Raw genomic sequence first — 21,615 nt, 5'->3', positions numbered from 1 at the left:
GTTCAATGGTAAAGAACTCAACAAAAATATTAACCTAGATGAAGCTGTTGCTTACGATGCAGCCGTTCAAGCTGCAATCCTTAATGGTGGTAAGGATGAAACAGTTGAAGATTTATTACTTCTTGATGTAACTCCACTATCTCTTGGTATTGAAACTGCTGGTGGAGTAATGAATGCATTGGCAAGAGAAACACCAACATTCCAACCAGGACATTTCAAATATTTACTACTAACTCGGATAATCAGCTTGGTGTGCTAATTCAAGTATACGAAGGTGAAAGAGCAATGACCAAAGATAACAATCTTTGGGTAAATTTGAATTGACTGGTCCTCGAAGTGTTCCAAAATCGCAGTTACCTTCGATATTGATGCTAATGGTATATTAAATGTATCGGCAGTTGATAGGAGTACCGGCCAAGAAAACAAAAGCACCATCACCAATGATGAAGGACGTCTTTCTAATGAACAAATTGAAAAGATTACGAAGCTGAAAATATGAAGAAGATGATGAAAAAGTTAAAGAACGAGCTGCTGTTAAGAATGGTCTAGAAAGTTATGCATTCAGTACGAAACAGAATATGGAAGAGCCTTACATCAAAGATAAAGTGCCTTAAGACCGCAAAAAGGTAGCTGGCAATTGATCAAGTTTTAAAATGGTTAGATGCTAATCAATTATCAGAGAAGGAAGAATTCGATTTTGAACAAAAAGAATTACAAGAACTTTGTAATCCAATCATTACTAAAATGTATCAAGGTGCCAGTGTAGCTCCAAAATCAGGGTAAACTGTTGGACTAACTATTGAAGAAGTTGATTAGATCTGTGGCTTTTTTAGGCTTTCATTTTTTACATGGATTTCAATGTTTTCATTTACTTTTCAGAGAAAATTGCTTGTCAAATGTCGCTTAAAATTTAAAAATATGTTCATTTGAATCCAAACTAAACGCAGTTATTTATTGATTTCATTGTTGATTAAATAACTCTTAAATTAATTTTTTGTCTCTTTATTTCGTGCATTGAATTTAATGAACTCGCAATAAATTAAGACTTTTTAAACTTAATTATACAGCGATTAAACAGCGGCAAAAAGATATTCCAATTGTAAACTGCCACAAGTAACAAAACCCTCCCATTCTTGTTGGCAAAATTCAATTCTAGATTTTTCAAGTTTGCCGGAATCATCAACCTCTAAATCATAGCTGATAATTCTTCAGATAATGGTTTCCATTCGGTTCCACCAACTTTAGGAGGATAACTGTAAGAAACAAAATTATTTTCTTTTGAATATTAAATACAATAAATCTTGGTAACAAAAATTGTCGAAATTAAATTAACTCACCCAAATTCACCAAAATATTTTCATCATTCCACGTCTCAAATCATCATCTTTTCGTGAATAGCCTGGTGCAACCAAAGGATAACCATAAACATTAGGAAGTTCAGCACCATGACAAGTACCCATCCAAGGAGTTACCTCCACTCTTATTAGCTTTTAATGCGTATTTCAAACCAAAAATATAAGTTGGACAAAGTAAATTTGAATCACTGTAAGCCTTTTCAATTTGAGATCTTAAATAATTTGAATCATTGGTTGGAGGACCAAAATACAGTTTGCGGTATAAGTCTAGTGATTCTCTTTGGAAAATAAGGGAAAGATAGACAAGCGCGTTTTGGTAGTCCAGTGGAGCCGGTACTAGTGGATTGCATTGTTTTGAATCAAGAGCTGTCATGAAGATGGAGAACTCGTTTTTCCATTACCAAGCAAGAGGCCGAACGCATTATCGAACAAGCCTTCTGAACCTAAGAAGCCCATCTGATTGGTTATCAATGATTTCGGACACGGGGAGTCCTTGAGACATTTAAGGATGTCAGTTGTGTTGGCACATGAGGTTCGGTTGAGTACAATAAAGGCAATCTAAATCATCTCTTGGGTTCATAATTATTCCTGACTCAAGGATTGCTCGTTTGAATAAACCTTTGGATAGAGGTGATAAAATATGTGCTGAAACTGACATGAACCTGCAGATTCCCCGAAAATTTACACCTAATCAGGATCACCACCGAATTTAGAGAAATTTAAAGAAAAATGTGCAATCGATTTAAAAGTGAATTCAACTTTCAATTGATGGCTTTATAACAAAAACTTGTTTCTATTAAGGAAATTGAATATTTTCAAACAGTTAGTCCATTTGGAATGAATTGTTGAGGGAATTTGAAAGTGATTAGAGACAAGTTTAACCTCCATCTTAGTTGTCATGAATAAAAAGATTAGCTGAAGATGATTAGATAATGAGATGCAAAAAGGCTGAGTAAAAGCATAAAAGTAGTTGATGGTTAAATTGAATAAAGCTTGTATTATGGTGAAAATATCGAGTTTATGATAAAGTTAAATTTAAGGAAACGTATAAAAATAATTTGATATGTATTGAGAATTAACCAGAGAGAGATGATGATAAACCCAAAAAGAGAGAGAAAGAAAGACTAGAAATGGTTGTGAAGGTCCCAAAGAAAGTAAGTGTTGTGTTATGATGAAGAAAAGAAAGAGAAAGAAGAGAAAGACTGGGATGGAAGATTGGCTGCAAAAATCGATAATCTAACCTCTCGCTGTTAGGTTTTTGGTTCAAGAGTGGTTCTCATTATTATCATCAGTAGTATTGTTCAACCTCTCTCACTCTCTCACTCTCTCTTTCTCTATATCTTCATATATCATCCATGGTCTCTTTATTTCTCTGTCTTCATCATCTCAAATCTGTCTTCTTTCCCTTGGTTAACAACTTAGACTATAAGAAAATAAGTGTTGATATTTATTTATTGGGATTTAAACTGATATACATTTTGGCTTTCCTTTTGTTTCCAATCCTGATCCTTTAACCAGAATAGTAACACTTTTCAACTCATCATCTACCCATTACTGCGTAAGTTAACCTTTAATTTATATCTCAACCTAAACCCATTTTTAATTTTTTCACCTCCATTAACACACATTAGTTATTATCTAAAAATAATCTCCATCCCAGGAACCATTCCATGTTCAACTACATCCCTACTGAACCTCTAACAATCTGTCTTTCTTGCCTTTCGATTCCTCTCCCAATAACTCCTCATTATTGACCTTTCTCTCTATTTTTGACCATTTTTTGTACATATTCATGATTGGCCCCTACTTACCACTTACCTACCCAATTTACCTTTCTTAATTATCTTCATTATCTATTGTTTTCTAATTGATTTTATTATTTCTATCCATGTACGAGATTCAACAATTTAACCTCTAAACCTCACTCCATCTTCAAGTCATTGCTTTCACTTTTCTTGTTACATTTCAATTCTGTTTCTCCGTTTTTGTTTTGATTATTGCAAATTCTGCTTATCATTTATATTATGTTATAATGCTTTTTATTAATTTCAAATCCATGTAATTATGTAAACTATTCATTATTTTTATTATTATTAAGTTTATATTAATAAATCCTGGAATCAAATTGTATTAAAATCTGTTTCTTTCTTCTATCCTTTCTCCATATTTATCTTTCTCTTTCTCTCTTTCTTTGTTTGATCTTCTGCCTCTCTGTTTATTCCGGTTGATCGATTTTATTTTTTTTATACTTTCATTTTTATTTAATAAAACCTATTTATACCCAATTTATTATTTGATTAAGTTATGTTTATAACCTGCAATTGATATTTGATAAAACCAAGAGTTTATTTTTAAATCTAGTGATTATCGTTTGGTATAATTTCAGATGAAAACAAATCTGCTTCATTGTATTTACTTTGGCAATCAATACTCGTCTTTGGGATCCATTTGCTCGTCATAGGCTCTCTTCAGTCTACAAATTAACCAAATTGTATTGATTTTAAATCAATTTATTCTTCAGTGATTAACCTATTGAAAGTGGAAAATTTAACTCTATTGTATCAAACTGTATATTGGCCATTCGACTTATAAATGCAATAGGCGATTGTATGCCCTTTCCAGACGAGTGTAAACCGATTCAATTTAACCAGCTGATTAACCTAGGTTGTACGCTTGTTTGGACTAATTGTGATATTTATGATGGTCAAGCCAATGATTTGGGAAGCTGTTTTGAAACAAAAGTCCTGATGTACAATCACCTTGTTGTTCCAGTTGTTGATAAACTCGATTATTCAAACTCATCGCCATTAAACTGGTTAACGGTTTACCCTAAGGATAAGCAGCTAAACCTTTCATTTGTATTGAATTGGATTGGGAAGGAGAACCAAGACGAAGAAGACAAAGAAATTGGTAAATTCAATCTTATTGAAGATCAATTTTGACGACAATGAACAATCTAGACGAAGATGTTAGTTGTTTAAGTTCAAGTAGTCTAGTAGAGAATGAGGTGATTGTTATAAATGGTAAAATCAAGCCCATCAGTTTATCTGACTCCTGCAGTATTAAATTGGAAGATTCTGGGAGTGTTGTTGATCAAAATCACCATCACTCATCTCATACCATAATCAATCAACATTCCGGACTTGGTTTGATTTCAACTAGTCAACAATTTCGCCGCAATTCTCACCTTACCCTTGCAAGTGATTTCATTACCGATTCCAACAATAATCATGCTAACCTAAATTCAACCCTCATCCATACCAATAATAGTAATAATAATAGTAATAATATAATCAGTAATAATAATCTCCACAATAATAGTAGTAATAATAATAGTGTTATTGGCCAGTCAAATGGTAAAGTAAGCGTGCAATACATTAATGTCTCTTATCATCCGACCACTGGTTTGTCAAATTGTTCAACGGTTACATCTAATCCTGCTGTTTCAACATTAGTATCATCATCGTCATCAAATTACAAAAATGATGGTCCAATGTTGCATCCATCGACAATTAAATTGGAACCTCTTGATATTTCAGATAAGGTGGGCTTCAATTCAATCACAACCACAACAGTCACAACCACGTCTAATTCATCCATTAAATTGGAATCATCGTCACCCTGTGAAACCAACAAAGGATCTTCATCTCATTTAGACGATTGTTTCATCTCTTGTCCAGTCGTAGTTGATGATTTAGAGGTTAACTCTTCAGTGGTTAAAGCAAACCTCTCTCTGTCTCATTCCCATCACAGCCTCAATTCCCATCTTCACCACCATTCACACCACCATCACCACTCTCACCATACAAACCATCAAAGAATCTTAATCAGTCCAACCGATTTCCTAAGCTTAAACGAAGAGCCGTCATCAGTTGTTTCCGCAGTCAAGAAGGATGTTAACCTGTCAACAAGTCGTTTAGAGATAATTAAAAAGTCAAATGATACTCATGAGTTAACCGTTAGCTTGGATCGTTATTGTGAATCGCCGTTTCTCATTGATTCTCATCGAGAAATCCATTTGATTAGTGATGATGATGCCTCCAATACAGAGCGAGCATCCCGCTTATCAGAGACTCATGAGGAGATAGCACCTGAAGACCTTTTTGCTTCAACATTGGCTGATGATCAACATAACGTGATTAGAGAAGTAGTTATAACACCCATTGAATCTGATACCAATTCCCGTGCAACACCCACAGCATTAATTATAACCAAAACCTCTTCATCGTCATGTTTACACTCTCCTATTGCTTGTCCATCTCCGTCACTCTCATCTTCAGCGCTTTCATCAGTTTCATCCTCAATTTCCTCCTCTTCTCCATCCCTGTTAACTTCAACTACAGTTACTGATGGACTTTGCCATAATGTTCCGGTAACATCAACTTCAATGATAAATGGATTCGACTTGGCTCTGGTTAAAGAGGAAAAATTTGACGAAGAAAGTGTTGAACAAATGATTGTTGAAGATGGAACAGTTGACAATGATCCGATAATAGTGAACGGCATTGTAAACGATGATGATGATGTTGATCTATTAAACAATGAATCTCGATCAGCGTCCACATCTACTGTAACTACTTTTAGCGTTCTCAATACACTTCACAATAACAGCTCAATTAGGTTAACTCCTGAAGAGACTAGTTCCTCTTTGGAACTACGTACAACTTCACTTACCGATAAAATTACCACCATTCCATTACAATCATCGTCCTCTTCATCATCCTCTTCTCTCACCTCATCATCACCACCCAATTTAATGGTCCAAATACCTTCTTTCTCTCACTTTGGAAAACAGCAAACCTCTGGTTCTAATTCTGGTTCTTCACTTGTTCAAATCACTCTTCCACCAACTCCAACCTCATCAATAGCCACAACTCCACCTACACCAACATCAACTTGCTTAACTCCCATTTTATCCTCTAGTAACTCTGTTGGACTGACATCATCTTCACCACCATCATCACTATCATCCTCTTCACCCTCTTCTACTTCGACTGGTCTTATTCCTATTACAACATCTTCATCTACATTATCTTCAACTAGTCCAGTGAACAAATGCAAAAGTAACCTCATCAACAGTAACAATCCTGCTAATCAAAATGCATCATCTTCTTCCAATTCATCAACTTCATCATCATCTTCACCACTCTCTTCAACATCTTCTACCGCAAATGTAACCCTTCCTTTGACTCCTTTAGATATCAAAATACTTCCCGGAGGTTTGTTACAATTTGCAGCCAATGTCGCAGCTGTTTTCCCTTCCTCCACAATCCTTCAAAAACAATTAGCCCTGCAGTTGCTTCGAGAAGATGGAACCTCAATCATACTGCCTCTAACTACTAGAAGTGGCGATTCGAACAGTACAACCATTAATTCAGCATTTTCCGCTAACTCTGGCAACTCTGGTAACACTGGATCTGCAACTAGTACTGTTAATCACAGTATGCAAACTAATAGCAATACGAAGACTACTACTGTGTCAGTATTGGGAAACAGTTCAGCAACTATTGGAGGTGCAAGAAGCGGAGGAATCGTGGTTGCAAGTTTGGGCAGTGGAGGAGGAAACCTGACTGAAACAATACCTTCAATTTCAACTAGTCATATTTCGCTGTCGAATGAGCGTCTCGAACAAACCCAGCAACAGACAATTGTTGCAACAACAATTAGAGATCCAATCAACAGTACTAAATTGTTGACATCTACTGAAACTGGCCAAAATCCTGAAATCGATCGACCTTTCAAATGTGAATTGTGCAATTCAACCTTTACCCGGCTTGGTAATTATACCAGACACAAGAAAATCCATTCTCTCCCTTCAAAGGCAAGTTAAAAATAAGCCATAAAATTGTCTAGATAAAGTAATCAACATCATACTAATTAATTTACTAAATCATAATTTTCTTCACCCAACAAATCAAACAACAAGTCAACATTGACCATCATTTATATCATTTTGATCATAATTTGTTATCACTTTCCTAAGAAAAGGTTATAATTATAAACATTTTCCGTCTCTTTTTCAATCTACAGGAAGATCAGAGGTTTCGATGCGATATTTGCGGTAAATCTTTCATTCAAAGATGTGATCTTGCCCGCCACTTACATATTCATCGTGGCACTGAGCCTCATCGATGTTCCCAATGTGGGAAGGGTTATATTAGGCACAGTGATTTAGTTACACATCAACGATTCCACAATAAAGAGAAACCCTTTGCATGTCCTCATTGTTCAAAAGGATTTTGCCAAAGAGGTGAGTTAATTAACAGACTTCACTTTATCTCTCATTGTTTCTCTTTCCTATTCAATCAATACATCTTGCAGCCTTTTAGCAATCAATTATTTCCTTCAATCTTGACGACCTTCCATGTAACAATTTTCTTAGTCAATAAAAGCTTACATGTATTGATGATCTGCAGTCAATGTATATATTGAATAGCACATTGTATTGATGTTAACAATTGATTAATTCATTCTTTCTTAAACTCTATTTTTTTATCTTCACAGGAGATCTTAATCGCCATCTTCGTTCAATCCACTTGCAACTCAAGCCAATCCTTTGTTCACATTGTCATAAAAAGTTCGCCAAAGAGGAAACACTTTTACGCCACATTAATGCCAATCATAGGGATACCGTGGTTACTTAGTTAACCATTTAAACCTTAATTTTTCTTGCCTATTTTTCAATGTATAACTTCGTGCGACACAAACATATCTTTTCTTCTTCGATTAACTTAACAATTTATTTTAACTTTTGACCTTCTCTTTCTCTGGACATTCCAATCGAACATTCGGAATTCAATTTTACTCTCAACAAAACGTAACCTTAACTCTTTCATTCAATCCTTTCCTTCTAATTTGGAAACTCTCAAATGTTGTTAAAAACAAAATTGTGTTTCTCATCTTTTACTTCCTTTCTCTTTCATACTCTTTGTCTAACTCTTTTTATAGATTAATCAGTTTTTTGGCCCTGTTTTGCAATTAAAATTCACCAAAAATGAAACTTACATTTGTTAGCCATTTCAATTTAATGGTAAATAATCTGATCAAAATGATCTCAATCAATAACCGAGTCGAGTTGGCTACGTGCCATGAACACAATGTATACAATATGAGATAAAATACAAGGGATAGGATAATTAAATTGGAATACAATCAAAATATAGTAACTTTGGTTGGTTTTTTATTTTTTGTTTTATTCATAATGAAAATTGGAAATTTTGGGTTCAAGCTGAAGTACCATTTCAAAAATAATTAATATTACATTCCAATTTCATGAAATAATTTACATATTTGAGGACATTAGTCGTTAGAAAATTAATTTGCTTTTAATCTCTTTATTGGTACACGCAATTAGTTACTTTGTATTTAAACTGGCACCATCTTCAATAAAAGCTAAAACCTAAAATGCCGCGTTAAAACAGCTGTTTCTCATGTGTGTTTTTGTTTTTTTTTTGCAATCATGGATGTTGACGATTTGTCTCTTTCATTTGAAAATGTTAATTACGTGCCCGTCTCAGGTTTTGATTATGATTTCTCAAAACCGCTAATACAACTCAAGTCAGTTACAAAGCCATATCAATCACCAAAAAATTACTTAAAAGGATGTAAGTGGTCTACCGATGGATCATGTTTTTTAACCAATAGTGAAGACAAAGTGTTGAGGATTTACAATCTACCCAATGAAATATATTCAACTCCATTGGATGAGATAAAATGTAGTGCTGATGAGCAACAATCAGCAATTTCACCAGTATTAGAGATGAAATCAAATGAACTGATCTATGATTATGCTTGGTTTCCCATGATGAATTCACTTGACCCTACAACATGTTTCTTTCTCACCACAACTCGAGATAATCCGATTCATCTTTGGGATGCTTATACTGGGAAAATCGCTGCTGTCTATAAATCTTACAATCATCTTGATGAAATTGTCTCAGCTTATTCTGTTTGTTTTAGTCCAGATGGAGAAAAAATTTACGCTGGATTCAAAAAAGGAATTCGCGTTTTCAACACACGAAATCCTGGCCGAGATTGTGAAGAAAGATTGACCTATGTTGATGGAGGTGGACAACATGGTATTATCTCGTGTATAACTGTTAATCCTGTTCGACCAGAAATTTATGCAGCTGGTTCTTACTCGAAGCAGATAGGTCTTTATGAAGAACCAACTGGTGAACCAATTTGTATATTAGAAGGCCAACGAGGAGGCTTAACTCATTTAATGTTTTCACCTGATGGAACCAGACTGTACAGTGGAGCTCGAAGAGATGGAGAAATCCTTTGTTGGGATATGCGAAAATTAAGCACTATCTTGTTTACAATGAAAAGGACCGTAACAACACATCAAAGAGTGTACTTTGATATTTCCTCTGATGGCAATTTATTGGTTTCTGGTAGTGATGATGGAATGGTAATATTTTGGAATACAAATCAACTTGATAACAAACAAAATGGATATCTTGAGCCAATTAAAAAAACTGAAGCCCACAATGAAAGTGTCAATGGAGTTAGTTTACATCCAACTCTCCCATTAATGGTTACTTCATCTGGTCAGCGGAGATTACCAGAAACTACTGAATCAGATGATGAAGACCATCATTTTGTTTCATCAATGAATTTCGATAATTCTGCTAAAATTTGGATGATTCCGATTGTATCGATCACAGAGAACGATGAAGTGGACAACCCAGAAGTTTCAAATGATTTTAAAGAAAATGAACCGACGGATGATATTAAAAATTCTTAACTTTATGATTCAACTCCTAATTTCACAATTTTCTTCGCCTTTCTTGATCCATCAATTCCATCAATCTTTTAACATCATAAAAAATAAAAAATCCTTCTTGGACAAAGTCTCATAAGTCAAATGACTTGGGTTCAATAGGTTGTAGCATCGATTTGTTGACTTGCAAAATTCTATCGATATGCTGAAAATCAGAATACAAAATTTAAGTTAAAATTGAATTTGATAGAACAGTTATGTATAAATAATAACGAAAAGTAAATTACCGTTTCCGTGTTCCCTATTGCATGTTCATGGTTGGCAAATGTTTTAGTACATTGGGACAGTAACTATGAAGGTAGAATATATAAATGCGAGCTTTTAATAAAAATAGTATCAATAGTTAGCAAAAACGAAAAATACTTTAATTATAAAATATTTTAACCCCTGATAAAACTAATAAGACTCACTTGAACTGAATGACATGAGATGAAGGAATATTATTTGGGTGTAAATATTTGAGATACAACATTGACAAACAGTAATCTTTGTCAAACGTTGGCAGTTACAGTGAAATTTGGAAAATTATTTTAAATTCAGTAATAGTGATCCATTAAACAATAAACCCTGTAAATAGATATAAATGGTGTATATTTACCTCAGGTGTTTTCGATCCTCTGACAATTTGACGGACCAGCGAACCCCAATTGTTGATATTTCCATTTAATCTTTCAATCAGTCGTTTCTTAGTTTCAATAAAAAGAGCACGAGTATCATTTGAACTCATAATTATAATAAAAAAAGTGTTGTGAATAAAATTAAAAGATAGATTTAAATAAGAAGATTGGAGATCCAAATGCTTTGAGTCAAAACTGCCTTGTTTATACTTTACAGCTGATTAACTTGTCAAATGCATCTGAAAGCGGTTGTTTGAAACTTATTTCAACCTTCATTAAAAAGATCGCTTTTGACATTTCGCAAATCTCCGTTTCGATTTTAAGATAAAAAGTACTTGAAATTAATTAAAAGGAGATATAACCCTTTTAATTTCTGATTTAATTCTGATTTCTCTTTTCAAAAAAAACAAAATTAATCTCCAGCTTTCAATTTAAACATTTAATTTTCTATTTAGTCTTAGCTGAATTCATTAGACGAAACTTATGATTTAGAATAGATCTTGGAATTAATTTTCTTTTTTTATCAAATAGATCGACATGATTAATGAATTAACCGTATTTTAAATTGTTTAAAAAATTTTCTTTCTATTTCATAATAACCGCGCTTTTAGGTAACAGTTTTTACCAAACCTTTTTCTCTCTTTACTCACTAATCGTTTAAGCAAAACATTCAACTCGTCAAAAATCCCTTAAGGTGAGATTATACTTTTCATTTAATTAATTCTGCTATCTTTATTGTATTAATGTTTGGCTAATCTAATGAATTGTTAATTTCTTGTTCCTTGTGTTTGAGTTAAAGTTAAATTAACAACAACCTTATTCCATAGAAACCATCTCCAATTCAACCCGGACTTGCTTTATTTTTTGTTTATGTTTACATTGAACAACTAATCTATTTCATTCTCTATTTTCCACTTTCTTATTATTTCTTCTTATCGATTATATTGTTGTTATTAAGATTACATTTTTATCACTGGTCAGACTAAAATGAGTGGAAGCAGCATTAAAAACCGTTCAATAACGTCTACTCAAAGACTGAAACGAGACTATTTAAAGATTTTGAAAGATCCTGTTCCTTATGTATCTGCTCACCCTCTTCCTGATAATATTTTAGAGTGGAATTATGTTATCCGTGGACCTGAAGGAACACCTTATGAAAACGGTATTTATCATGGTAAACTGCGATTCCCAGCTGACTTTCCGTTTAAGCCACCAACTATTTTAATGTTAACTCCCAGTGGACGTTTCAAGTGTAACACTCGACTGTGTTTATCTATATCGGATTTTCATCCAAACACATGGAACCCTACCTGGAGTGCTTCAACAATTTTGACCGGCTTATTGAGCTTCATGTTAGAAAAAAATCCAACCATGGGCAGCATTGATACACCAGATTGGAAGAAAAGATGTTTAGCCAGGGAAAGCTGGGCATTCAATTTAAATAACAACGAATTCTGCCAATTATTTCCAGAGCTTGCAGAAGAGGCTCGTGAACGTATCCAAAAAGAACAGCAGCAACAATCTGCTGACGCCCTAACCTCAGTCTCTGAACGAGTTGCTGGTTTAAGAAGTTCAATTGGATCAACTGCGGCAGGATTAAGAGCTGAAAATGGTTCCCTTACCGGTGCCTTGACCAATATCGGAGTTGTAATAGGTTTTATTGCATTTATTTATACTGCCAGATATGTTTTAAGAGCTTTAAGTGCAGCTGACCATGATCCGTCCTCCTAATTGTTATCTACTGTTATTCCAATTCTTACTTCTCAGTTCTATTCATCTCTTCCCACAGTCTAACCTTTGCCTTTTATTTTCTCATATTGCCTTCGTTTTCCTTCCTTTACAACGGTGTCATCTTTCTTTCTGTTAATTGTTTTGTTCATCGCACTTTGTTTTCTTCTCAATTTTACTGTGTATCATTATTGTTTTCATGTGGTTATTACCAACTCCTTTACCCCCAACCCCCGTGAACATATTTGTTACTGAAGAAAAAGTTATTCAAAAAATGAATTATATCCACAAAACTATATGATCATTAAAAATATGAGTAAATAAAAAAGTCAAGTAAAACACTCTACTTCACCATGGAGATGAGACAAAATCATAACAAAACTATTAGAGTGTCGAACACTTAAGTACATTAAATTTTTGTCTATCAAATTATTTCAACTTTCAATAATTATTTACAATTGGAAATGAATGTCAGAATATCCAGTGGAAGGATTAAACAGGGTGATTACACCAGACAAGTTTATACATGGATTAAATTTGGTAAATATGACAGTTGAATTTTATCAGTCCATTTAGCAATTACGTTTTGAATTATTTTACATAAATCTAGTGTAAACTTACCAAAGACATTGAAATTAGTTGCAATTTTGTAATTGTTCATTTCATTTTGCACTGGATTTCATCAATCATCGGTGAAAAATAAGCTAAAATCATTCAAGAAACCTTGAAATCAACAAGCAATATAATTCATAATTTTGATTTTCTGGTTATTTCGATTCTTTCTTTTAGGTCAATACAAAGAGGCAATTAGTTTCCTGACTGAACAATCATTAATAAATCATAATTCTCGAGAAGCGCTTTCATTACTTGGTTATTGTTTCTACATGATTCAAGATTTTGCTAATGCTGCTCTGAGTTACGAATCTTTGAGCTCACTTTATCCAGATAATGATAATTACAAGCTTAATTATGCTCGATCACTCTACCAATTATGTAGCTTTGATGATGCCTTACGAGTAACTTTAACCATTGACAATAGAAGCACAATGATTGAGAAAGGACAATTGGTTAAACTACAATCAGTGATAAAATATGGACAAGATGATTTAACAGCAGCTCGTTCATTAATAGATCAATTGGCAGCTGATGATCCGGATCGTGAAGTTAACCAAGGTTGTGTCTTATACAAAGAGTCTCGGTATGAAGAAGCATTGACTAAATTTCTTAATGGTTTAACCATTGAAGGCTATAAACCTGATTTATCATACAATGTTGCTTTGTGTTACTACCAACTCAAACAATATCCTCTGGCAATGAAATATATTGGTGATATAATAGAAAAAGGTAAGAAATTCGGTTCAAAATATTAAAGTTACAATTTACTGTTGATTTTGGCCGTATTTAGGTATTCGAGATCACCCTGAATTGAGTGTCGGAATGACTACTGAAGGAATTGAGGTTCGATCGGTTGGGAACACAATTACTTTACATGAAACTGCTCTGGTTGAAGCATTCAATTTAAAAGCCGCAATTGAATATCAAAATAAAAACATGGCAGCTGCTCAAGAAGCGTTAACTGATATGCCACCTCGATCCGAAGAAGAGCTTGATGCCGTTACTCTCCACAATTCAGCTTTAATGTCCATTGATATTGATCCAGCCGAAGGTTTTGAAAAATTACAATTTTTAATCCAACAGAATCCATTTCCACACGAAACCTTTGCCAACCTGTTATTGCTCTACTGTAAATATGAATATTATGATTTAGCGGCTGATGTTATGGCTGAAAATGCTCATTTTACATACAAATATCTAACTCCTTATTTATACGAGTTTCTTGATGCTCTAATAACCCAACAGACATCACCTGAAGAAGCTTACAGAAAGTTTGATGAAATGTCGGCTAAGCACAGCGATCTATTGAGGAAGCTATCCAAACAAATCCAAGAAGCCAAGGTTAATCCAATGAGTGATGAAAATGTGATAAAGAAGTTGAATTATGAATATGATAAAGCTTTGGACAGCTTTATGCCAGTTCTCATGGCTCAGGCAAGAATCTACTGGGACATGGAAGCTTACTCACAAGTCGAAAAGGTTTTCCGTAAATCTGTTGAATTCTGTAACGATAATGATATTTGGAAATTAAATGTTGCCCATGTTTTGTTTATGCAGGTAAAAATAGTTCAAAATCAAATGTATTTTTTAAGCTCTTAAAAAGTGGAGTCTCACACTAACATTTGCTGTTTTTTACTTACAGGAAAACAAATTCAAAGAAGCAACTGGATTTTATGAGCCTTTGGTCAAGAAAAAATATGATAACATCCTGAATGTTAGCGCAATTGTTTTAGCCAATTTATGTGTCTCTTATATAATGACAGGTCAAAATGAGAATGCTGAAGAGTTGATGAGGAAGATCGAGAAAGAGGAAGAACAATTGGCTTATTCTGAACCAGATAGGAAAATATTTCATCTTTGCATTGTAAACCTGGTCATAGGTACTTTATACTGTGCTAAGGGTAATTACGAGTTTGGTATCTCTCGAGTTATTAAAAGTTTGGAGCCATTCAACAAGAAACTGGGAACAGATACTTGGTTTTATGCTAAAAGATGTTTCCTTTCATTGCTGGAAAATATGGCCAAACAGATTATTGTAATGAAAGATTCATTTCTTCAGGAGTGTCTAACTTTTTTAACCAACATCGAAGAGCATGGGACTCGAATTAAAGCAATCATTGAGCCTCCATTAGAGCTCGAGACTTTACATCCAGGTAAAAATACAGTCACTTATGAAGCTAGATTATTGAAATGTCTTTTACTTCAAATAATGTAACTGTATATTGACACTTTCCTGCTTAGAGAGGCTAGTTGGCTTCGTTAATCCAATTCAAATAACATGTTGATCCGTCTTTAATTCACTATCTTTTTAAGGATTCCCTGCAATCAGAATAAAAAATATATTAAAATATGCAATCATTGTCAAATTAAATATGTTTACATTGAATAATCTCTTTTTTCTCAATCTCAAATTTCAATTCAACTTTACTCCAGTAAAATAATCTAATTAAGCTGATCATTTCAACTGGAATGGTGAATTGATTACGATGAAGAGAGTGCAATAATAAATCGAGAAAATAAGCTAATCAAATACGGAAATCAAAGTTAGTTGAAAGTCAAATTGATTCAAAGACCATTATTGAACAATCTTTAGTAATTCAATCGAAAGAAAAGTCACTCAAAATGTAAACAAAAAGTAATTATAAAGTATTAGCTTTTGTACATTTCAAGACAAAGTTTAGACATCGAGTTGATAGTCGATTCTTATGTAACATTAGTCGGAATTGGCATGAAAATTTCCATCAGATTAAAGGATAAATCAAACGAAAACCTATTATAAAAAGTGAAAATTCAACTATCAATTGTATCGATAGATTGTTAGATCTGCCACAAAATCGGACAAAATTTTAAGCATTCACAATATTTATGAAAGGTAAATGAAATAATTTTGTTTGTTGCTCATCCGATGATGTAAAATAAATCAATTTTGATGAAATTTGTGTAATAAATGTATTAATGATTTCAAATCATAGCTGATTTGAGACTTTTTGGATCCTCCAAAATAGTGGTGTTGAACTTAAAGCAAGTTGAACAAAATGAGGCAAGGAAAGTCGGATGAGATACTCTGAGATTTTCTGATGTAAACTTCCTTAGAGATATTGATAATACTCACTCTGGATAGCGAAAGGGGCATCAAAATCTGTAAATAACAGTTTCTTTCAAGTATTATTTGAAATGAAAACAGCCGATCCCACTTGAGTAAAAGTTGAAGTTGACAGTTGAATTACAGGTTAGAGTAAGCTTGTTGCATCATTACAGATGATTTTTGTTGCCTATTTCACCAATTCAAATTGAAACATGTTCATGAATAAAACATGGAACGAAGTGGCAAGTCTTACTAAAATGCAAAACGGTAAATTTTGAACCTGAAAAACGCAGCTATTTAAAATGAAACACAAGTGCAAACAAGATCATTGAAATTGCTCTTGATTTGTAACACAGAATTTTGAATTTTTAATTCAAAATGTAGTTTTTTGTTAATAGGCGGCGCTTACAAAGAGAAAGGCTTTCCCCTTAATTCAGGGGAAAGAAAAAGCGTTGCATTAAAAATTAGCTTAAATCTGATTGAAATGACTCGCTATTTGATTGTTCAATTATGTCAATATGTTTTAATGATTTGTTGATAGATTGAAGTTGACACTGCCATCAATCTAATCCATTTAACCTCTGCAAAAATATTCAACTTTAACTGTTTTTTTCACTTTGATTTACTCTTTGGTGATTTCCGTATCCTTTTATTTCTTTCCCCTCTTCGTTTTCCTCTGACTAAACTGACTAAAAAGAGACTAAAGACTCCTCTTTCAAATCTTATGTCCTTGCTCAGACTTAAATCGCCTTTTCTGTTGTGTTTTTTGTTTCTTTTTTATTCTAAATCAATTACTGTGTTATTTACTTGAACAATTGTTATCTAATTATTAGATTAATTACCTTTTTGATCTCACTCTTGTTATTCCCTACAAACACATTCTCTCCTAATACTACATAACTCTCAGTGTTTTCATTTCATCTGTCTTGTTCTTCATTCTTTCCTCTCTATCTCTTTCTCTCTCTTTCTCTTTCTCTTTTTTCTGCTTCAATTTCTTTGTTCACATCCTTTCAAATGTCTGCTGCATCTAATCTTGCTCCACACCGTCAGCGGTACAAAAATGCTGCTTTGGATGCCCAAGAGTTGAGACGACGTCGTGAAGAAGAAGGTGTCCAACTTAGAAAGCAAAAACGAGAAACAGAATTACGTAAGAGACGAAACCTTGATGACAGCGCCTTAGATGATGATTCTGTACCAGGAACCGATACTGGTAACCAATCTGGCCAAGTATCTACCATTACACAAGAAATGATTGAATCCCTTTACAGTGATAATGTTGCAGCACAACTTCAGGCAACCCAGAATTATAGGAAATTATTATCAAAAGGTAATTGCATTAAATTCTTATGGTATTGACATGAGTTTATTACGCATTTAAAACAGCACGTTTCTTAGTTCGGTCTATTATATTTTGGTTTCTAATCTTGTATTTAAAATTTTACAGAGCCTAATCCACCAATTGATGAAATTATAAACACTGGAATCGTACCTAAATTTGTAGAGTTTTTAAGAAGAGATGATAATCCCACACTTCAGTTTGAAGCTGCATGGGCATTAACCAACATTGCCTCTGGAACCTCATCTCAAACACGAAAAGTTATCGAAGCCGGCGCGGTCCCTGTTTTCATTCATTTATTGTCATCAAATAATGAAGATGTTCAAGAGCAAGCAGTTTGGGCTCTTGGAAATATTGCCGGTGATAGTCCAGATTGTCGTGATTTCGTTCTGAATAATGGAGTCCTACCACCTTTGTTAAAACTTTTAGGTTCATCTACTCGTCTATCAATGACCAGGAATGCCGTTTGGACACTCTCCAACCTTTGTCGCGGAAAGAGCCCTTTCCCTAATTTCGAGCAAGTATCACCTTGCTTACCAGTGTTATCCCGTCTTCTTTATCATAATGACTCGGATGTGTTAGCAGATGCCTGTTGGGCTCTATCATATCTTAGTGATGGTCCTAACGAAAAAATTCAAGCAGTAATCGACTCTGGAGTCTGTCGTAGACTTGTTGAGCTATTGCTACATTCTAGCCAAGCCGTCGTCTCTGCTGCTCTCAGAGCAGTAGGTAACATAGTTACTGGAGACGATTTACAAACTCAAATTATATTGAACTGTAATGCCCTGCCTTATCTTAAAGATCTTTTATCCTCTACTAAAGAGACTATTCGCAAAGAAGCATGTTGGACGATATCTAATATCACAGCTGGTAATAGGCAGCAAATTCAAGCAGTTGTTAAAGCAGATATATTTCCAATTCTGATTGACTTGCTACAAAATGCTGATTTTAAAATCAGAAAAGAAGCAGCTTGGGCCATCACAAATGCTACCTCAGGAGGCTCACCTGAACAAGTTAAATACCTCGTTGAACTTGGATGTATCCCGCCCATGTGTGAACTTTTGGGGGTATCAGATGCCAAGACTATTCAAGTTGCGCTTAATGGACTCGAAAACATTCTCAAATTCGGTGAGCCCCATGTCAAAACAAACCCAGGAGCAGTTAATCCATATGCAAATATCATAGAAGAATGTTTTGGTAAGTTTACTTTGGCTTATTTTTTATTTTAGATTCACCTTTAAATTTTTACCATCCTAACTCTCTGTCTATTTGTATAATTTTTCAGGCCTTGACAAAATCGAGTTCCTTCAATCGCATGAAAATGTTGACATCTACCAAAAGGCATATGACATAATTGAAAAATTCTTCGGAACAGAAGATGAAGAAGCAGCCATTAAACCTGAAGTCGATACTGATAATCATCAATTCCGATTTGGAGCTCCAGATGATCCAAATGCAGCAACCGGTGGTCAACCTTTCACTTTCTAATTCTCCCTCATCATCTAACAATCTTAATAAACCTGAAATGAAACGTTTAAGTAAAAATGTATTTTATGATTTTAATGATGAAATGAATTAAAAGTGAAATGAAAGATTCATTTCTTCAAGAGTATCTAAAATTTTTAACTAATACGGAGAGTAAAACAGATGCTCCAAATTAAAACAATCGTCCATTCAACCTCCACCAAAGTTAAAGATTTTACATGCAGGAGAAAATAAATGGAAAAACGATTATAAAGCTTACCTGTTTGCGATGAATAGTTGACTTTGTTACATTAATTTTGTTTACTTGTTGATCAAAAAATTCTTTCTTCTAAGCTTGTACTATATGGAATCAGAATGAATTAAATAAAAAGAAAACAAAAAACACCAAACGCGGCAAATCTAAAGAGATTAGTCATTTCTACTCTATTCTTTCATGTTCAATAGACTTGCTTTCATAGCAAAATATATAAAGTTTAACCAAATCAGATTAATAAAATGAATTAATTTGATTGAAAATATAATCTAATTGTCTAAATGAATCAACAAAATGATTAAATGAAATATGCTCTAATCAATTATAATTGATAAAAATAAATAAAAGGTTCGGGTCCAAATGGACCGGACAGGCTAGATGCTGTTGACTACTCACAGACGCGATCCCACTACTACTCAACGCGGAAGCTTTTGCCTGCTACGTTTCCGTCCTGAGCCGTTACACTTCTCATTAAATCAACCTGGTCACCCAAGGTTCTCCCAAGGTGACCATATTGACGCAGAGCTTAGTGCGGACGTCCGATCAACATAGCCTTACAACACCCAGTGACCCTGCCAGCCACTCGTCCACCGACCTAAGCTCTCCAAGTCACTGGAGTTACAGGAATGCGCCACCATTCCCAGCAAAAGAGATTGACCATAATTTTGATCACTTGCCTACTCAACTTTCATTAGATACTCAACTTAATGAGTGCAATCAAGTCACTTACCTTTACTTGTTTATGGCTTTAGTCTGAGGAGTAATTGGCTGAGGTAGCTTCAAGCTAGCTGCAAATTAATCAGCTTAGTTGCATTTCAAGCTGAAATTTTTTCTTTTATTTATTAAAATATCAATTTGATTTATTCAATTTTATGAAAAATAAAGCTAAATATTAGTACTTGATGGGTTTAATAATACATGTAGTTTCTGAAAGGAGATTCTCATTTAATGTATTTTTTCTGGTGAATGATGAATAACTCTAATCATTTCTTTCATATTTCTTCAATTTCAACATTTAAATCAACTCACTCTTTTAATTATCATTGAGCTAGTCAACTCGCATAAAATATGACGAGAATCGTCATAAAAAAGCTCAATCGAGAATCAAATGAATTAGAAGTGACTATAATTATCTGAATCTGGTTGTTCCTAGTTTCAGATTATACTAACAAGTTCCTAGTTCGTATATGAAATCCTAACAGCCTATCATGAAAAATAAGCGCGAAATTAAAAAAGAAGCAGCAAATGAAATGGTTTAGTACAGAATGTAAATCTATTTAGCGCGAGTTTCCTCACCTTCGGTAAGTGGACAGTCTGGACATTAGCTAAAACGCCTTGAGTAATAGTAACATCGGAAAGTAATTTGTTTAATTCTTCGTTCTTCTGATCGCCAATTGAAGATGTCTCGGGATAATACGAGTCTTTTATCAGGAGCAGCATTGCCTGCCAATTCAATAACTTCAGCGACCAAATATTCTGCTGTTAAGTTTAAATTTTTTTAATTCATTAATTAAACTCACTTTAAGTATGAAATCCGTTAATTTTACAGTTGCCTCCCTCCAGTGGGCATGAGTTTAACTTTTTACCCTTTTCCTCTTTACTCTTTGGCTCCACCTACCGCTGTTGTTGTTTACACTTTGATGAAACCAATAATCGAATTCAAAATTGATTCATTTTTTTCAATTGTGTTAATTTCTGAATTACTGTCAACTTCGATTATTAATAATATTGCCCTGAAACTCTTCATGTACAACCGTTACTGGATTTAAGTTTAATTATTTTATCAGTTATCCAGCAATCCAAGAATGCATCAGGTCTTACAAATTCAGTTTATTCCTGAGATCAATTATAAAATGAAGATAGTCGCTGTCTTCTTTATTAAAAATAATCTGGCTAATGTTTCATAATCACGATGACCTTTTCTCATTGGTGTGTATCCACAACCTTGAATTGCCATTATCTCTATTGTTATCGATTAATCTTCGAAATAATCAGTAGCAAACGTAAAAAGTTACCTTCAACCAGAGTCAATGATAAAAATGTGATTGTTTTTCATGTTGACCCAGTCAAATAAGACAATTTCACGATTAAAATGAGGATCGAGTATGACTCTTGACTATCACCTAAAACTAGTGCTAAAATCTGTGTACAATTGTGAAATGACCTAAGTTTTCTGGCTTATTCTCAACCGTTATCTTTAGAAATATATGTTTATCATTATGTTGACGTTATCTGGATTAGTTATTTCTTTTTTTGTGAATTATATGCAATCTTAATACTCAAATTATTTGAATATGTCAAAGCTTCTATTCATGGCAACCATTAGATAAAAGCTGTTTTCATGTTTTCTAATCAA

The 21,615-nt window shown here is 33.8% G+C and overlaps 6 protein-coding genes, 1 long non-coding RNA gene and 1 other non-coding gene across 8 annotated transcripts; 5 read left to right on the top strand and 3 right to left on the bottom strand.

Moving 5' to 3' along the window:
* Positions 1-2,772: 2,772 nt before the first annotated feature.
* Positions 2,773-8,359, top strand: LOC107361659 (uncharacterized). Its single transcript, XM_015928508.3, has 4 exons — positions 2,773-2,913; positions 3,742-7,176; positions 7,386-7,605; positions 7,860-8,359. The coding sequence occupies exons 2-4, from the start codon at positions 4,303-4,305 to the stop codon at positions 7,997-7,999; spliced, it is 3,234 nt and encodes a 1,077-aa protein (XP_015783994.1). The 5' UTR covers positions 2,773-2,913; positions 3,742-4,302; the 3' UTR covers positions 8,000-8,359.
* A 158-nt stretch (positions 8,360-8,517) lies between these two features.
* Positions 8,518-10,944, bottom strand: BORCS7 (BLOC-1 related complex subunit 7). The gene is made up of 3 exons (XM_015928605.3): positions 10,739-10,944; positions 10,368-10,430; positions 8,518-10,285 (listed from the first exon to the last, which is right to left on the bottom strand). Exons 1-3 carry the CDS (start codon positions 10,865-10,867, stop codon positions 10,214-10,216), a joined length of 264 nt encoding a protein of 87 aa, XP_015784091.1. The 5' UTR covers positions 10,868-10,944; the 3' UTR covers positions 8,518-10,213.
* WDR79 (Telomerase Cajal body protein 1 homolog) lies at positions 8,815-10,117 on the top strand. Its single transcript, XM_015928541.3, has one exon. It carries the CDS (start codon positions 8,815-8,817, stop codon positions 10,102-10,104), a length of 1,290 nt encoding a protein of 429 aa, XP_015784027.2. The 3' UTR covers positions 10,105-10,117.
* An 800-nt stretch (positions 10,945-11,744) lies between the features above and the next one.
* LOC107363758 (ubiquitin-conjugating enzyme E2 J2) lies at positions 11,745-12,899 on the top strand. The gene has a single exon (XM_015931031.3). The coding sequence runs from the start codon at positions 11,745-11,747 to the stop codon at positions 12,486-12,488; it is 744 nt and encodes a 247-aa protein (XP_015786517.1). The 3' UTR covers positions 12,489-12,899.
* Ttc30 (tetratricopeptide repeat domain 30) lies at positions 12,887-15,453 on the top strand. The gene is made up of 4 exons (XM_015931003.3): positions 12,887-13,025; positions 13,275-13,829; positions 13,891-14,657; positions 14,743-15,453. The coding sequence occupies exons 1-4, from the start codon at positions 12,950-12,952 to the stop codon at positions 15,313-15,315; spliced, it is 1,971 nt and encodes a 656-aa protein (XP_015786489.1). The 5' UTR covers positions 12,887-12,949; the 3' UTR covers positions 15,316-15,453.
* Positions 13,846-16,550, bottom strand: LOC107363767 (uncharacterized). Its single transcript, XR_001568988.3, has 4 exons — positions 16,213-16,550; positions 14,741-15,419; positions 14,292-14,602; positions 13,846-14,227 (listed from the first exon to the last, which is right to left on the bottom strand). It is a non-coding gene; the product is annotated as an uncharacterized LOC107363767 (long non-coding RNA).
* A 369-nt stretch (positions 16,551-16,919) lies between these two features.
* On the top strand, positions 16,920-19,119 carry Kap-alpha1 (karyopherin alpha1). The gene is made up of 3 exons (XM_015931012.2): positions 16,920-17,512; positions 17,630-18,718; positions 18,807-19,119. The coding sequence occupies exons 1-3, from the start codon at positions 17,200-17,202 to the stop codon at positions 19,007-19,009; spliced, it is 1,605 nt and encodes a 534-aa protein (XP_015786498.1). The 5' UTR covers positions 16,920-17,199; the 3' UTR covers positions 19,010-19,119.
* A 483-nt stretch (positions 19,120-19,602) lies between these two features.
* Positions 19,603-19,904, bottom strand: LOC112539168 (signal recognition particle RNA). The gene has a single exon (XR_016199365.1).
* Positions 19,905-21,615: the final 1,711 nt, after the last annotated feature.

This window comes from Tetranychus urticae, chromosome 2 (assembly GCF_039701765.1).
Source record: "Tetranychus urticae isolate SD_2017Ah chromosome 2, NJAU_TeUrti_SD_1.0, whole genome shotgun sequence".
Lineage (NCBI taxonomy): Eukaryota > Metazoa > Arthropoda > Arachnida > Trombidiformes > Tetranychidae > Tetranychus > Tetranychus urticae.
Note: the sequence above shows the minus strand (reverse complement) of the source record. Positions and strands in the feature narration are given on the sequence as shown.

What these genes read in the sequence shown, in the direction of transcription:
- LOC107361659 (XM_015928508.3), top strand. Translation starts at nt 4,303, where the DNA reads ATGAACAATCTAGACGAAGATGTTAGTTGTTTAAGTTCAAGTAGTCTA. An exon ending in TCCATTCTCTCCCTTCAAAG is followed by an intron (nt 7,177 to 7,385) that starts GCAAGTTAAAAA and finishes TTCAATCTACAG; the next exon opens with GAAGATCAGAGGTTTCGATG. An exon ending in AAAAGGATTTTGCCAAAGAG is followed by an intron (nt 7,606 to 7,859) that starts GTGAGTTAATTA and finishes TTATCTTCACAG; the next exon opens with GAGATCTTAATCGCCATCTT.
- WDR79 (XM_015928541.3), top strand. Translation starts at nt 8,815, where the DNA reads ATGGATGTTGACGATTTGTCTCTTTCATTTGAAAATGTTAATTACGTG.
- BORCS7 (XM_015928605.3), bottom strand. Translation starts at nt 10,867, where the DNA reads ATGAGTTCAAATGATACTCGTGCTCTTTTTATTGAAACTAAGAAACGA. An exon ending in GAGGATCGAAAACACCTGAG is followed by an intron (nt 10,431 to 10,738) that starts GTAAATATACAC and finishes CTACCTTCATAG; the next exon opens with TTACTGTCCCAATGTACTAA. An exon ending in CAATAGGGAACACGGAAACG is followed by an intron (nt 10,286 to 10,367) that starts GTAATTTACTTT and finishes TCTGATTTTCAG; the next exon opens with CATATCGATAGAATTTTGCA.
- LOC107363758 (XM_015931031.3), top strand. Translation starts at nt 11,745, where the DNA reads ATGAGTGGAAGCAGCATTAAAAACCGTTCAATAACGTCTACTCAAAGA.
- Ttc30 (XM_015931003.3), top strand. Translation starts at nt 12,950, where the DNA reads ATGAATGTCAGAATATCCAGTGGAAGGATTAAACAGGGTGATTACACC. An exon ending in TTATACATGGATTAAATTTG is followed by an intron (nt 13,026 to 13,274) that starts GTAAATATGACA and finishes TCTTTCTTTTAG; the next exon opens with GTCAATACAAAGAGGCAATT. An exon ending in CCCATGTTTTGTTTATGCAG is followed by an intron (nt 14,658 to 14,742) that starts GTAAAAATAGTT and finishes TTTTACTTACAG; the next exon opens with GAAAACAAATTCAAAGAAGC.
- Kap-alpha1 (XM_015931012.2), top strand. Translation starts at nt 17,200, where the DNA reads ATGTCTGCTGCATCTAATCTTGCTCCACACCGTCAGCGGTACAAAAAT. An exon ending in TAGGAAATTATTATCAAAAG is followed by an intron (nt 17,513 to 17,629) that starts GTAATTGCATTA and finishes AAAATTTTACAG; the next exon opens with AGCCTAATCCACCAATTGAT. An exon ending in TATCATAGAAGAATGTTTTG is followed by an intron (nt 18,719 to 18,806) that starts GTAAGTTTACTT and finishes ATAATTTTTCAG; the next exon opens with GCCTTGACAAAATCGAGTTC.